The sequence below is a fragment of the Anolis carolinensis genome, chromosome 3, assembly GCF_035594765.1.
Source record: "Anolis carolinensis isolate JA03-04 chromosome 3, rAnoCar3.1.pri, whole genome shotgun sequence".
In the NCBI taxonomy this organism is placed as follows: Eukaryota; Metazoa; Chordata; class Lepidosauria; order Squamata; family Dactyloidae; genus Anolis; species Anolis carolinensis.
The window spans coordinates 268607565-268624858 of NC_085843.1; the positions used below are offsets into that span (position 1 = coordinate 268607565).

The 17294-nt window shown below is 36.4% G+C and overlaps 1 protein-coding gene across 1 annotated transcript in view; it reads left to right on the top strand.

The window, feature by feature from the left end:
• sec62 (SEC62 homolog, preprotein translocation factor) overlaps positions 1 to 16874 on the top strand; it is a 32730-nt gene extending 15856 nt beyond the window's left edge. Inside the window, exons 2-8 of the mRNA XM_003218141.3 lie at positions 661 to 769; positions 1733 to 1838; positions 3433 to 3655; positions 5809 to 5901; positions 10605 to 10665; positions 12163 to 12282; positions 14851 to 16874. Coding sequence (XP_003218189.1) covers positions 661 to 769; positions 1733 to 1838; positions 3433 to 3655; positions 5809 to 5901; positions 10605 to 10665; positions 12163 to 12282; positions 14851 to 15326 — 1188 coding nt within the window. The 3' untranslated portion in view covers positions 15327 to 16874. The remainder of the gene's footprint in view (positions 1 to 660; positions 770 to 1732; positions 1839 to 3432; positions 3656 to 5808; positions 5902 to 10604; positions 10666 to 12162; positions 12283 to 14850) is intronic.
• Positions 16875 to 17294: the final 420 nt, after the last annotated feature.

Here is a 17294-nt window from a genome sequence, read left to right on the forward strand (position 1 = left end):
CTTCATGGAAAAATAAGACATCCCCTAAAAAAAAGACCTAGCGCATCTTTGGGAGCAAAAATTAATATAAATACTGTCTTATTTTTGGGGAAACACAGTAAGAAAGAAAGTAAATGTGTGAATTAGTCCTTAAGCAATGGATTGTATCCAGAGATGCTAGCAGGAGAATACCGTTATAGTGATTTCTTAACTCTCCTTGGATAGTGTAGTTAGGTGTCTTTCCAGAACAGATGATGGGGATAGTTTCAGGGAAGAGGAGAGGAAAAGGAACATATGAATCAGGAGTGTTCTAATGTGACTTTATATAGATCTCAGTGTCTTTTGCTTTGGAATGAACTATTTAAGTGTTAAACTCTAATTTTTAACCAAAAAAATTGGCACGAATGCTTCCTTTCCACATTGTTTGTCGTGTTAATGCTCTCTCCAGTCCAAGACTGGAAAATCTCTAATTCCAATCTTTAATTTCTTAACAATGGAATATTTGCTTTGTGGAAGTACAGTAGCTTGGTGAAATGAGACATTACATCAAATACATTATGTTTCACGTGCATACAGATCTGTGAAAAAAAATAACCAGGTAACCTCCTGAGTTTTAAGCCCAATTGAAAAATACCTCAACGTTGACCTTAAATTTTCATTTCTTCTGTATTTTTCTTACAGGAGGTGGGAGAGCCATTCAAAGAAGAAAAGGCTGTCGCTAAATACCTGCGGTTCAACTGTCCAACCAAGTCTACCAACATGATGGGTCACAGAGTTGATTATTTCATTGGTAAATTTTATTTTCTGTCTAAATATTAAGACAGTGTAACTGCAGGGAGTTATAACATTTAGTGGATAAATAGTAGTGTGCCATTTATTTTCTTCTTTATTGCTGCCTTCAGTTCCAGAAACCTTTCTGAAATCATTATGCAGGCAGTCCCCAAGTTACAAACAAGATAGAATCTGTAGGTTTGTATGTAAGTCGGAACAGGTACATTTTTTGAGTGTAACTCCAGCCAAAAGCTATTTAAAGTTTTGGATAACACAGGGAAAGGTTAACACTTGTTCAGAAGATTTCACCTCATGTTCTGTCTCTGTGATAATTGGATTTTGAAAAAATTGGCTTGTTGTGGAAACAAGAATTTGGTGATAAAGCTAACCTTTCCCCATGATAACACTCTCAGAAGTGAATTTCCCTTCCTAGGGGTAGGTTTCTCCCTCTTCCTGTTGTCTCACCTCTGTTCTTAATTATGAGTCAGGTGTTTGTAACTCGGGCATTGCCTGTAATGTAAAACGTCCATTCATAGGATGGCATCTGATGTTACTATTTTGAGTATGGTTGACATTTAGAAGGTTCCTTCTGCCAAAATTTGTATTCTTCCCGTTTCCACCAGGCATGTGGTTTTAATAATATGTTACAGTAAGGTACCACTTTATATTTACAGATCTTGGTGATGTCATTACTTCTTTTTATGGTTTAATAATGATAAATAATTTGATTTTTGCAACTAAGTATACCATGTCTTAAGCTGTTTGTTTGTTTTACTCAAATCTTTATTTGACCCAAAGTATTGAAAGGACATATTTGAACACAGTGGAAAGTCTCTAATAATAGTTTGAGTACTAGTTCAGCTTGTTTCCGTTAGAAATAATTGAATCAAAAGAATGAATGACCAGGTAGCATGCAAAAGCAATCATGTTCTTTCTATCTCAGTCTTTTGAGGATTCTTACTTTCCACCATTCTTTCCTTAGCATCAAAAGCTGTGGATTGCCTTTTGGATTCCAAGTGGGCAAAAGCAAAGAAAGGAGAAGAAGCTCTCTTTACAACTCGAGAGTCTGTGGTTGATTATTGCAACAGGTAGGAGATAGGCTATTAAAAGTTATTGGTTTTTAAAAGTTACTGTCAAATATTTTGATGCTTTCCAGACATCCCTTAAGTAGACTCCTTTTCACATTATCTTCATTGGAGGAAGCAGGATGGTTTCCATTGATTCCATCGATTCTCTGGTCCTCAACGTCATTTTCCATCTTGTTCTAAAGCAGGCCTCTTCAACCTGCTGCCCTTCAGGTGTTTTAGACTTCAGTTCCCAGAATTCCTGACCATTGGACAAGCTGGCTAGGGCTTCTGGGAGTTGGAGGCCCAAACATCTGGAGGGCTGCAGGTTGAAGAGGTTTTATCTAAAGGACCGTTTTTGTCCTTCAGGGAGATTGCAAAGAAGCAGAGAATTGGTAAAAGTTTCCTACTTTAACCTTTTTCCTTCCTGTGATAGAAGTCTCTGCTGAGTTTGAGCCTCTTTCAAGAATGGAAGAAGTTCTCTTTCTGGATTGGTCATTATTCCTGAATTGAGTGCAGAAACAATAGGCAGAGGATCCAACATTGTGACTGTTTTCCTACTATCTTTGAACATGAAACCATATTCTCTTAAATCCCAGTCGTTTAGATAATTTCACATGATCTAATTCCTTCTTGTGTTTATTTGAACACAAGTAGATGCTTCCCCTTTCTTTATTATGGTTCTTGAATGTTTAGCTATTAGTACATGCATTCATTTGAATGAGGAACTTGAGAAAGAAGGTGATGTTCATAGCCCTCCATGTGGTCTGGTTCCAGTTTATTATTATTATTAGTATTATTAGTATTATTATTATGTCTATTTATACTCTGCTTTTTCTCTCCATACGGAGACTCAAAGCAACTTATATTAAAAGCATTTCAATACAATTTTAAATCTATAAATATTCAAACATTAAAACAGAATTAAATATCAATGGTATTAAAATTTTAGGCATAAATCTTGCATAAGGTAACTGTTAAAACAGGGTAAGTTACATGTGTTTTAATTATATTATTACAAGTGAGTAATAAGATATTATTCTTTTAAATCATGTTTGTCCAGATTTTCTCCCCTTCACAGTATTTTTCTAATGAAGTAGGTCTGACATCATACAGTTTTGCCTGTATCCAAAGTCTGGAAAAATAGCAGTTACATAACTCCAAAGCAACTGGATGTTTGTATCTAGTGAAGATTTGTAATTTGAGTGTTGGACCATGATTCTGCAGACCAGAGTTTGAATCCCCACTCAGCCATAGACGCCCACTGGATGCTCTTGGGCTAGTCACACTCTCTCAGCCTCAGAAGGAACCCACTCCCAATATGTGTTGCCAAGAGAGCCCCATGATAGGGTTCGCATAAGTTGGACTTGAAGGCCTTAACAACAACAAGGACTAGGATAAATAGTTCATAAAGCTGAACAATCTAATGGTTACCATAAAAATTTGAACTGGGTTTAAATTTATTATTTGTTGATATTTTTATAATCATTCTAGAGACTGCCAAAACTAATATGGAAAGAAAATTAGTACTTTGCTTAGTTATAAGTGTAGTTTTGAATCTACGTTACCATATAATTCCATTCTAGCAGTGAACCGCCCAAATTAATTTTTCTTTAAGACTTCTGAAGAAACAGTTTTTCCATCGAGCACTAAAAGTAATGAAAATGAAACCAGACAAGGACTTAAAGAAAGAAAAGGAAAAAGAGAAAGGAAAGACTGAGAGTGGAAAAGAAGATGAGAAAAAGAGCAAAAAGGATAGTGGGAAAGATGAAAAGGCTAAGAAGGAGAAAGAAAAGGAAAAGGAAAAGAAAAAAGATGGTGAGAAAGAAGAAGGAAAAAAGGTGAGTATAAATGGCTAAGAATGGTGGATTAAATTGCATTTCATCCAAAATAAAATGAAAATTCACCAAAAAAAACAAGCCAATAAAGCTTATTACAAAAAAACCCCTATGTGAAACTTTCACCTAAGATTTTCTCTTTTTTTCCTGCCTGCCACAATTTAAAAAAATATTTGATGTATAGTTCCATAAGCATTTGTTCTGGAAAACTTTGCAAGCAGAAATGGAAAAAAATTGAAAAGAATATAAACTTCATTCAGCACTCTTGTCGTGTTAACAGAAGTAGTTACTAAAACATTTAACAACTTTGGGAATACTGGAATAATTTCTAATTTTAGACAATACAAAGGCCTCTGTAATTTGGAAGAAGTGAGAGGATGTTGGGATCTGCCCTGAGTCCCCTTGAGGGATAGGGCGGAATACAAATAAATTATTATTATTATTATTATTATTATTATTATTATTATTATTTAGTAAAATATCTCATCCAAGATGCAACTATGCATTATGAAAGCTTACACAAGATGTACAACTGAACATTTAATTGTGGAGCACTTCTTCTGTTCCATCATGCATTTTTCTAGCATAGTCCATTTCATTCTCCCTCTCCAGTTTTTTTTCTTCTCAAGCACTCTGTTTTAAGAATTGAACATGCCCAAACTAAAGTGTCAATATTCCATATGCTGTACCTATAGTAGCCAGTCAAATGCTATAGGAAACCCCCAAACAGGACATAAAACAAGCCTCTATCCACTTCATCACCTTGGCCACCAATTATATTTTTACTTCATCTAGATTAACTTTATTTTTTTTATCTTTATCTAGATTTGGTTTAAAAAAAATTTTGTTTGCCTTCTTCAGTCACAGGATTATATCCAGACACTTGTTTATGGTTTCCATTGTCTTCCTGATTAGTAGAGAAAGAGGTGGAACATTGATACATCAGCACAAACCTATAGGTCTCTCACAGAGTCATGCAGTCAAAGAATAACACTCAAATAAAATCTGATTTTTTTCTGTCCCTGGTTTGTTCCTGTTTAATTGTGTGGTACTTATTTTGAAAGTAGTTGTTATCCTTCAGAAACTTCATTTTTGTGGTTGTCACAAACTATGTTGAATTGGTTGGGGCTCTATGAGATATTCATTGAAAAACTGTAGCAAAATGTGCTGCAGGATGTCCTGCAAAAACAAATTGTTTGCAGTTGAATACATTTTCCCATGTTTTTATGATAGAACCAATTAGGAAATGACATTTATAACCCAGGAACAAAAATTGTGTTACATAGTATAATTTTTCCATTCAGTAGGCCTTTTGCTTTTGCAGGGGTTAGTGCCGCAGGACCCCTGCAAAGGTGGGAAAAACTGCTATTTAAAAAAACACTTTTTAACCTGAAAGATTGCCTTTTTAGGAATCTCTAGGTCCTCCAAGGTGAGTCTATGATCAACTTCCGCTGGTTCATTTTAAAAGTCTGAGCCTTACTTAATTCAATTTTTCTGAGCATTTAAGAGTTGTTTGGAAAATGTTTAATAATTGTATATTTGTTATATATGTGGAATCGTATATTTGTTGTGTTATTATTTAATTCTTGTTAATATGACGGTACTTTTGATATAGAAGTGATTTGTTTTGGGTGGATTATTTTTGTCTAGTTTTTATGGCATTGAATATTTGTCAATATTTGTTGTTAACCGCCCTGAGTGAGTCCCCTTGGGGATATAGGGCGGCATATAAGTAAAATTTTATTATTATGATTATATTATATGCTCAAGCAATTTGTGTTCAAATAGAAATAGCTTATATTGGAACGTGATGTTCTAAGAACAAGAATAGAATCAGTGGGCAGAATAATCAGTAGTTGTATCTTTCTCACCCACTGATCTCCAGTCTTAGACTGAATAAGTAATCAAAGCATCGTTTAAAAATGTCTTGTTAAGATTACATTTCCTTAATGCCAGTGGAAGATTACATGTGGATTTTAGGAAATGTTTAATTCTAAAGGTATATTCCAGACTGAAATCCATATTCTGAACTGAAACCTTCATTTTAGCATGTTGTTCTTTCTAGACAAACTGGCAAGAGGGAGGGGTGGCAGTAAAGACGAGCCCACTCGTATGATCAGTTTCCTTAAGAGCCTGTTTCCAATATATATCCTTAGGATGAGACCCCGGGCACACCTAAAAAGAAGGAGACAAAGAGAAAGTTCAAACTTGAACCTCATGAAGATCAGGTTTTTCTGGATGGAAATGAGGTATGATATCAGATCATCTCAGTTGCTGTAATTTTGACATTTTTCTGCCTGTAACATTTACTAGTGATAACAATGTGGAGACATCCACTAGTCTGACTGGATTCTTCCTGGATTGCTTAGTATAGAATGGAAATCAGTTAAAAAGCTGTATCTATGGAAATTTAATTGTAAAAATCAAATGGAACAAAAAATATTGAAAAATGTATATAGAAATTCCAGGCCAGGATTAGAATTGATCTTAGTCTGATTCAACGAGACAGTTTTTATATCTTGATACTATATCTTGTGGCTTCCCGAGATATTTGTGCTTTGGAAAACCATGGTTTTGCTGCTCCCTGAAACTCCTGAAAAACTTGTAGATCATACAGTAAAATTGCTTCCAGAATAAGGAAGCATACCTTCTGTTTTTCTCCCTCCAGCAAGCACAACTATTTCTGGTCTGGCATAATCTTTAGACATGGCAAAGATTGTAGGTTGTGCAGATGACGGGAACAATGCAACAAGGGAATGAAAGCCTGAACTTTCATTATTTTGTCTTGACTCTGTCTCCTCTCCATTTGTTTTCTTAATGTTCAACAGTAAACCAGCCTTTGTATTTTTCCCTTTTGTCTCTTCAGTAATTGTTCCAAGTATTTGCTATTTTCTGCTAATAGTATCTTAATTTTTGAAGTTCCATGCTTGAATTTTCACATCTCCATCTGAAGAATTTAATTCAGGTTGTGTTTGATAGATTGAGCATACAAGTTAAACAGATAGGATGACAACAAACTATTGGCTTCATAAAATTAATCAGTTGCTCTCCTACTTCATTTCTTGATCTTAGGCCAAATTCTCCTACAGTGTTTGGTTCTACTGTGTTTCCTACTTTTGTGTTGTTTTAGTGGAAGATCAATTTCTTGTCTTGTTTTAGTGGAAGATCAAATTCTTCCTTAGAAACTTTCATTTGCTTGTTCTCCTGCCTCTGTGGTTGGAGCATAAACATAGATTATGGTTATAGTGATAGGTTTTCTCTGAAGTCATATTGATATGATCGTTTATACATTCTATTTCTTGTTTTACAATGCCTAGCTTCCCATGACTCGTTCTTCTCTCATTTCATATTACTGTAGGATGTGCTCTGCAGTTTTGTTTTTTGCTTTTTTGCTTTCTTGTTAATTATTTTTATTGTTATTACTATTTGAGAAAAAGTTACAATTATATAAACATATTCTATACATTTCCCCCTCTTTTATTTACATTCACCCCTGTGCTCCCCTTCCCCAGAGCCATCTCTTCTTCTGTAGTCCCACCAAAAGTTCAATTCTTCATTTGGAGGTAAATTCCCATCTTCTTTTTCCAATAATTTTTCTAGAAATTTTCTCTAAATACTTTCAAAATCATTTTTTCCATAGTCCCTTCTTTACTTTTAAATTTGATGGTAGCTTGTCATTTAGTGCCATTCGCCAAACTTCTTTATACCATTCATTAATTTGTATTTTCATTTCTTCTTTCCAATATTTTGCAATTAGTAATCTAGCTGCTGTTAATAGCATGTCTATTAAAAATTTTTCCCTCTTATCTTTCTCATCCTCTTTTTTAATTAAAAGTAATATTTCCACTGGATTCCTTCTAATTTTTATATTCATAATAGTTTCTATTTCCCTTATGACCAATTCCCAAAAACTTTTTACATGTTTACAATCCCACCACATATGCATGTAGGTTCCAATTTCCTGGCACCCTCGCCAGCATTTTTCATTATTATTCTTATTCATAATATTTAACCTTCTTGGTGTTAAATACCACTTCCAAATTAGTTTATAATAATTTTCTTTTATTCTAATTGACATGATTTTTAATTGTCTTGTTTTCCATATGTCCTCCCATTCTTTTGCTCTGCAGTTTTGAACGTTCTTTTCACCTCTGAGCATGTCAACATCTAGATGCCCTTTTGACTTCAATCCAGTTGCGTCTTTAGCCACAGTTCTACTTATAGTTGTTCTCTACTGTATCCAAGTAGCTCATTCAGTATATTTTAATTTGAAGTCTTCTAATACTATCTCTTGTTTCATTTCAGACTTGTATCATCATAGGGTTTCAAGGCATAAGGCTTCAGCAATGGTTTAGCATTGTATTGTATTTTTTTATCATGTTCGAAACTGCCCTGAGTCACCTGAGGAGATAAGGTGGTATATAAATAAAGTTTTATTATTATTTTTATTATTATTATTATTATTATTATTATTATTATTATTATTATTATTTATTCTACGTAGTTAGCTACCACAGTTGCCCATTACCTTTTTTGGCACATTTAATCTGGTTCCTCAGCCTGTCCCACATGGGAGACCCAGCAGCAGCACTGCTGTCATCAGCACAGCCTCTTGGTTCACTGAAGCACAGATCCTACCATCACAGAAAAATAGTGCTGTTGTAAGGTTTGCAGTCTTCTTAGCCACTAATTGATCTATTTCTCATGAATTTGTTCACACACTATATCACAGCTTTTAAAACTGGGGGACCCCAAATGGTGTCCCCTTAGCTCTATGTTGGGGTCTCAGTTTTTTTTTAATGCTACCTTATAGCTGCTTTAGACATTTACACGATCTGTTGTGCAGTGTTTACAGTGGACTCTGCAGAACATGCTTCAGCTGTACTTCATAAAAAGGAGTATCAGCCTTGCAAATGCAGATTTGTTATTCGTTAATGTTCAATTTTACACCTATTTTATATTTCTATATTCCTGGGGTGTGATAAAGAATTCTCGGGCCAAAGGGGATCTCTAATGGAAAAGTTTAAGAAGCCCCTGCTCTGTATAAAGCACTGGTCGCCACATTTTATTGCAATATGCCATGAGTTCATTATGTATTGGGTGACAAGTAGGCCTTTGTTCAAAGTGTCTCTTAAAATGCGGACTATCTGTATCGTTAATCCTGAACTGGCACTTAACTGAGAACATTTGATTTTTTTCTGTAACAATTCAGCTTTTTAGGGAAGAGCAAAATTGCCTGTAAATAGAAGAATAATATTTTATTTCTGTATGTATACTACAGGCACAGAATTATTTATCTTATGAGAGAGCCTTCTTAGTTTGGAACTCCCTTTGTAAGGAGGCAAAGACAGCTTCTGCCTGGCTGTCCTTCTATTTTCTATTTCATTAGGATTTTGTAACTGATTAAAGAACAGCTGTTTTATTGATGTATGATGGTTTTGTTCTAAATTATTTTAATTCTGGATACTTTAGTTGTATTTTAATTAATAACATTTTGTTTATTTTTATCTGTCAACACCTTGAATCTCAATTCTGGAGAAAAGGCAGGGTATAAATAGCATGTATGATTAAATGAATGATAGTCACATGCAAGAATAATTCTGAGATTAGGCTTCTCTGTCTTTTAGTATTAAACCATAATGCAATACAGATTAAGATTAGTGGCTAATACATATCCTTTGAAGCAAACCAACCAGATATATTACCGTCTCTTGCACAAGAAAGCCAAATTCAAAGTCTGCTGATCAAAGATGTTCATATCAGTCTGTGGTTGTATTTAAAGAAAAGACAGATCCATCTTTCAGACAGAGTTTGGGAATTACAGACCGTTTAATTATGTCACTATTTCCAAACCATGGCTTTCACATTTATCACATTTATCAAGACAGGCCTAGCTTTGGTTGAAGAATTATTTCTCTTAGACCATAACAGAGGAATGGTGACAATTCCCAAATAGTTCAGGTATTTACAGCCTAGAAGCCATTTGTCAGACTGCATTCCTCATTTTATGACACTTGACATTTTAACTCTTTGGTTTATATGACTTGGGATGTTCAAGAAAAAATAGCAACCTACTTTTTACATGACTATTGCTCCACTAGTCAAGTATTATTAACACTGACTAGTAGTAGTTTCCTTGACTTTCAGGCAAGAGTTGAAATTTCCAGCCTTACCTAGAGAAGCCAAGTACCACACCTGGAACTTTATGCAGGCAAAGCAAGTGCTGTATCCTGAGCTCTGCTTCTCTGCTTCCAGTTTATAATCTCCCGTCCTGGTATCTCCTATCTTGTCCAGTCTATAATTTTGTTTATATTTTTATTGCCTTCAACTTGCCATTTCCAGAATAGAAGGTCAGAGAATACAGTCCCCTTTTTGTGCATAAGACCTCACTAACTAGTCTTAATGCTTGCAATTAATCATTTTCTTGGGGGCATACGTGGAATTAGCAGATTCCCTGTGTAATTGGTTCAGTATTCCAGAGCCAGTTGTGTGGAAATGTGTTTTATATTTGTCTGTCTGTTCTCATTCTAATGTCGGCAAATTGACTGACTCTTAGTTTTACTTAAACCAAGCTCTCCTTTCTGCAAAATCACAATCTAATAAAGATATAATAAAAATATCAATTTAAACCTAGGACCATGTAATATTTCATCCTTACATGTTTCAAACAGTCTTGTGTGGTTGCCTATTTAACCATTCGGAAGAAAACATTTTCTAGTTCTGAAGATTCATCATCTTGAATAATTAATTATTGTTACATGACTGTGGAGTATTTTCCCTTGGAAAGCAAGATGGATGACTAACTAGCCAGGCTTTGGGGAATCTTTCCTACATTTCTTTGACTTCTCTGCCTTGCTAAAGCAATGAAGAACCAGTTGAAGTCATCTCCAAACAGCTTTCTCATAATTCTTGGGTCTTCAGTTTAATTTTTGCTTGTCTGTTCTCCCTCCAGGTATATGTGTGGATTTATGATCCAGTTCATTTTAAAACATTTGCCATGGGACTCATACTTGGTAAGTAATACTGGTTACAATATGTAACATAATTTGAAAAAATATTTTTGGTTTCAAAGTATCATTTCCTGTTTAATTGTGTGGTACATACTTCGAAAGTAGTTGTTATACTCCAGAAACTTCATTTTTGTGGTTGCCACAAACAATGTTGAATTGGTTGAGGTTCTATGAGATATTCTTTCCTAAGAGTTAATACTAGCAGGAGAAGAGTGTGGTGATAGGAATGCTAGAACTTTCCATTTCTCTCCTACATTTGAAGTTCTTAGTATTTCTATGAAGCAGTTTTACCTATCTTTATTTATTAATTAGTAACATGCAGAATATTTTTGAATGTGTATATATAAAAAAATGCCTGTTACATATCCTAGGATTCTTAGGATTGTTTTAACAGATTTATATAACTTGTAGAAATCTCTAGTGAACACATTTCTAGAGTTGCATAATAATAATAATTATTATTATTATTTATTTATTTGTTTATTTATTTCTATCCCGCCCTATCTCCCCATGGGGACTCAAGGCGGTTATGAAAGAACAGAAGATGAGAATTGTTCAGTGTGTAGCGTTACTCCTGCATACTGGAACCACAAGGCTGCTATGGTGATTCTCCACCAAAATTATAAATAGGCAAGAGAATCCATGCTCACATTCTAGGCACGTGTCAGTTTCCCAAACAGGCCTTGGCACAGCTTTAGGGCAGCCTATTTCACATAACTGAAGTGGAACTGAGAACCTGGTTTCTAATGCTTCCAAGGATTCTCACCATTTTAATTTTTTAAAAAGGATAAACATCCCCATCTTAGTTATCCTGTTCTCTTTAAACAGATAGGATGGGATTAAAGTGATACAGTGTTGTATGTTATAGATTGCAGAACTGGAGGCCAGAAAAAAATTCAGGAAGTTCTGAATAAGCTCTTCATCATTCATGACTGGGAAGATCCTGTTTGGTTTGATAGCACACTGTCCCTATTTTCATAGTGCACACCTTTGTGTGTCAGTCCCATTGATAGAATGTGTGTTTGTACAGCTCTAGCAGATGCTTTAGTGAGAGAATTTTACACTGTTTATTTTCCATGATTTCTGAAGATACTTCATGCACCTTTACAAATCAGCTGTGACTCAAAATGTACACTTCTGAATGAAAGTGAGGGGTGTGATGGATGCAGTAGGTTTCAATCAATAACCAGGAGCTGTCGCTGCCATGTTAAAATGCCAGTTACTGAACATGTTTCTTTAAGGTGGTGCCAATTTATGCAATTAAAGCTATTATTATTATTATTATTATTATTATTATTATTATTTCTTACCTGCCTCTTCTTGTGGCTCGATGTGGGTTACAACATCTCTAAAAACACAAAATCTATCTAAAAACATTCTATAAAATACACATATCAAAACATATTTCTACAAAGTACATATTAAAATACACAAAACAAAGCTTTTCATTTGTGAATTTCTTAAGTCTCTCATGTTTTATTTCTCTCTTTTTAAAAACAGTGACGGCTGTTATAGCTGCAACTCTTTTCCCGCTCTGGCCTGCAGAGATGCGAGTAGGGGTTTATTATTTGAGTGTTGGAGCAGGTTGCTTTGTGGCCAGCATTCTCCTCTTGGCTGTTGGTAAGTGCATCTTGTTTATCTTTTTCTTCCCAACTCCATGCCTGCAGTTTGACTTCAAGTTCCCCATAGGCTTAACCAACGTGGCTGTTTCACAGATGGCTAGTGTATATCATCATTATGTCGTTATAGGTGACGGCAGAGGAGCAGCATTGATGGTTGATTTCTGGCTTTGGGGGCAGGCACAGTGTCTCATGGAGTGGCCTGAACGCCTCTACAGCAGGTCTGGGCAAATTTTGGCCCTCCAGGTATTTTGGATTTCACTGGAATTGTGGGAGTTGAAGTCTAAAACACCTGGAGGACCGAAGCTTGCCCAGGTCTATTTTAGAGGCTGGGGTTCCATTCCTGATCTATTGCAAATATAGAGAGCAGACCTGCATTTCTAAATGTATGCGCTCAATAGGGGAATCCTGAATAAAGCAAACGGATGGAGGATTTCTGTATGTAGATGACACAATTCATTGGAAACATGGGATATTTAAAGCAAGTGAACTTCATATACCAGTGACCTATGAAGCCTGATAAATAAGAAACTGCAGCGCTCTGAATTTCCATTTGTGAAATATTGACAGATGATCAGAGCATACCTCCGGAATAACAGCACTCCTCAGACTGGGGTGGTGTCCACTGGGGATACTTCCAAGTGAGTCTCGTTGTTTCGTTTTGCCCAAGACCTCTTTGCTTGACTCCTTCCACCTGCTTGCTACACTGGCATTATCAGCAACATGTCCCTGCAAGTAGAATGCTTATGTACATGTGGGAGCTGGATAAGGCAAGAGAGCAAAGGGTTTGCATGCAAAGTGGAAGGAAGGAAATAGCTGACAGCAGCTGACCTGAAACCCACAATTACATAGTGTAAACAAGGAAGAAACAGTTACAAGGTATTTAAAGCAGCATTGCTGAATCACAATTTAGGGAAAGCTTCAGTGAAGTAGTCTTATATCTTAAGCATGTGTCTAAAACTGCTGGTACTTGTCTAACTTTTACAAAGAGAAAATGCTGTAGCAGGACCTGCAAAACTAGAAAACTATGTTCTTGATAAATGTAAAGCACACCTCCAGGCCATGGGAGTTCTGTCTTGAGAATTGCAGTTCAGTCTTAGAACTTGAATATCTATATATATAAAAGGGTAATAAAATTTCGGCCTAGGACAAAACAACAAAACTAAACACCCCACAACCTCGAACATTGACAGCACAAGCCCTCATCCATGTCTCTACGTTCATGCAACAAAAAGAAAAAAAAATAAAGTCCTAATTAGAGGGAGAGGAATATTTTTTTTCCAGTTACTGCCAGTTAGAAGGCTAAGCTCCACCCACTTGGTCTTCTAGCAACCCACTCAGCCCAGGGGACAGGCAGAGTTAGGCCTCACTTAGGCCTCTTCCACACTGCCTATAAAATACAGATTATCAGATTTGAACTGGATTATATGTCAGTGTAGACTCAAGGCCCTTCCACACAGCTATATAACCCATTTATAATCTTATATTATCTGCTTTGAACTGGATTATCTTGACTCCACACTGCCATATAATCCAGTGTGCATTTTATCCAGCTGTGCAGAAGGGGCCTCATATAATCCAGTTCTAAGCAGATAATAAAAAGGTAAAGGTTTTCCCCTGACGTTAAGTCCAGTCATGACCGACTCTGGGGGTTGGTGCTCATCTCCATTTCTAAGTCCATAGACACCTCCTAGGTCATGTGACACCTCCAAGGTCATGACTGCATGGAGCGCCGTTACCTTCCCACCGGAGCGGTACCTATTGATCTTCTCACATTTGCATGTTTTCGAACTGCTAGATTGGCAGGAGCTGGGGCTAACAGCGGGCGCTCATTCCACTCCCGGGATTTGAACGTGGGACCTTTTGGTCCGCAAGTTCAGCAGCTCAGTGCTTTAACACACTGTGCCACCAGGGGCCCCTAAGCAGATAATATAAGATTCTAAATATACAGTAGAGTCTCACTTATCCAACATAAGCCATGTTTAAACATTTGAAGGATGTCACATTGAGGATAGCTTGTTTTCTGCTGCTCTGGAGACTAGGAACCCTTCCTGACAGACCTTAGATCCCAGGATCTGATCCCAGGTTTTCTGTTTATCTCAGATTATCTAGCAGTGCAGACTCATATAATCCAGTTTAAAGCAGAAAACCTGGGATCAGATCCTGAGATATAGGGCCTGTCTGGAAGGGCCCTTTGGCATAATTGAACAATAGATTCAAATTGCAGGTAAAGAGCTGTTTGGAACTGTTAAACAATTGAATATGCTGCTTCAGAGTGTGGTTCAGTCTCTCTTCTGAAAATCTTAAGCAGAGGCTGGATGGCCATCTGTTGGGAGTGCTTTGGTGTTACATATTTCTGCATGACAGCAGTTGGAATGGGTGATCTTGGTGGTCTCTTCCAACTCTAGGATTCTATAATCCCATATATCTCACCTAGAAGCTTGACTATTTATAAATAAGCTCTTCTATTTCTACTTAGAAATAAGCTCGCTGGACCAGAAAAAAAAAAAGAAATAAGCTCTGCATTCTACAAATAGTACTAAAATATTTGAACATTTCCTCCTTGCAGCTCGCTGCATTCTGTTCCTTCTCATCTGGCTGATGACAGGCGGAAGGCATCACTTCTGGTTCCTGCCAAACCTGACGGCTGACGTGGGCTTCATTGACTCCTTCCGGCCTCTGTACACTCACGAGTACAAAGGACCAAAGGCTGATTCAAAGAAAGAGGACAAGTTGGAATCCAAAAAGCAGCCCAAATCCGACAGCGAAGAGAAATCTGACAGCGAGAAAAAGGAAGATGAGTATGGCAAAGGCGAACAGTTGGGAAACTTGGGATCTGAAGGCTCTGGAGGAGAACGGAATTCGGACACGGACAGCGACCGGCGAGAGGATGACCGTTCCCAGCACAGTAGCGGCAATGGAAATGATTTCGAAATGATAACTAAAGAGGAACTCGATCAGCAGACAGATGAAGGGGATTGTGAAGAAGACGAAGAAGAGGAAGAGGACGAGGAAGATACTAGGCCTTTACATGAACAATCATAATTACCTATAGTTTGGGACTGAATATTGTGCAGGCAGTTGGATTTTCTATGTTGGCTGGAACACCATCTTAACAGCGTTTTTTCCTTTTTATTTACTGAAGTATACAGTTTAGCCAGACAGCTTTATAACATCGTTCCTAATTTGTTGTTACAAAGAGGAGAAATGAAACAAAATACTTAGCCAGATAAATTCAGAGTAACCTAATGTATACTTACGAAAGCTATGTGTTTCACATCTTGTCAATCAGTAGATGTTTTGATCTGTCTAGAGAATGTCTTCAAGCATAACGGAAGAACATAGTTTTGCTTAATAATATTTTTGGGAGATTGCATGTTTGCAGTAAGTGAACACTTCCAGAATAGCAATTTAAAATGGTAATTGTTGAATGACCCTGTGTCTCAAGTTTAGTCCTGGTAGGTTAATTTGATTGCTGCTTATGACAAAGTACTCTTCAGTTTATCATATTGATACTGTTATTAATCTTTATAAAACGTAAGACTTTTTCTTAGAACATTTTGTTTGAGAAGAAAACATTTTTCTTGAGATATGCAAAATAGTGCTAACTTGGCTGTAGGGTTATTATAAGCTTCTTTTTTCTAAAACTGTGTTCAACCAGCTTAGGAAATCCAGCCTGTTCTGTCCCCCTGGTTCAGGGCAACGGAGTCATCTCTAGCAGGTTTAAAAGGAAGAAAAAGAAACAGCATAATTTGGAAGTTATAGCTGCTGTTTTGACCTGCCCCACTATAATACAAAAAAGTGTATTCTGTACATAACATACAAATAAAGTAAACCCCTTATTTTACCTGTTACTTATTATTTGAAGGTTTTATCCAGTTTTCAGTTTGTTAATTGAAGGCCCTTTCAGGATGTGTGTGTTTTAGGGAAACACAAGTCGCAAAGACCTCACCGAACCAGAGAGGCTGACAGCTGCATCCAAAGCAGCTTCATCCCTGTGCCAACATTCCTATTATTCAGGTTCAAGAGAACAGATCCTAATTTAATAGCAGGCAGCATAGTTCTTTGTATGCCTTAACGTTAACCTTTGATTTCTTTCTGTCTTCAGAAAGCGGAGTACTGTATCTGATGAGTAGACACTGCCATGAGAGAACATTCGCCTCTTTAGAAGGGTAGGCATCAAAGTTTTTAAAGATAACCAAGACCAAATTGTTTCTTGAAATCTTGAAAGGAGTTTCAATGATTAACTTTTTCTCTTCCACATCCTCTATTTGACTGACTTGGGAGATCATTGTGTGTTTAGTTCTATAAACATTTTTAAAGTTGAGACTTTGCATCATTCCTCTGAATCATTGAATTTCAGCCTGAGACTGAAATTATGAGTACAGATTCAGCTCTTTCTCGCAAAGTGACTGAGGAGATAATGCTAGTTATTTGCTTGCATTTTTGATAGTTGATATAAGCAGGTTTCTCCTTTCTTCCTTGAACTGCTTTTTCCATCACCAGTGTTTTGACTGAAGATGTTAATTTTTTTCTGACTGTGCAAATATATACATTTTATGTGTGCATTGATAAAAACCATTCTCAAATGTGGTCTGATTTTCTTATTCCTGTTCCTGTTGTTTAGCTGCTTTCATTTTTCTGTTCCTCTGGACAGCAGTGTGTCTTGAGTTCTATTTGAATTAGCAACATGCAGTAATTTTTCTCTGACAGTCTCATCATAACAGTCTATTAAGATGGCAGTGTTTTGTGTCTCCATACATTTACTAGAAACCTTCCTTCATCCGGGCAGTTTATCCTCAACAGTTTATGGTCTTCATGTAGAAGCTGATCTTCACAGTTATTCTACTTCCTTTTGTTGGAGGCACATAAAAGCAAACTAGTTATGTTTATAAGAAATGCTTTTAATGACTAGTAACAGCATGTGCAACAGGAACAGAAGGTGAAATAGAACTTGTGAAATTGATCAGAGTTGTTTTTAAACTGTTCACTTGAAGCATCATTGTCATTATC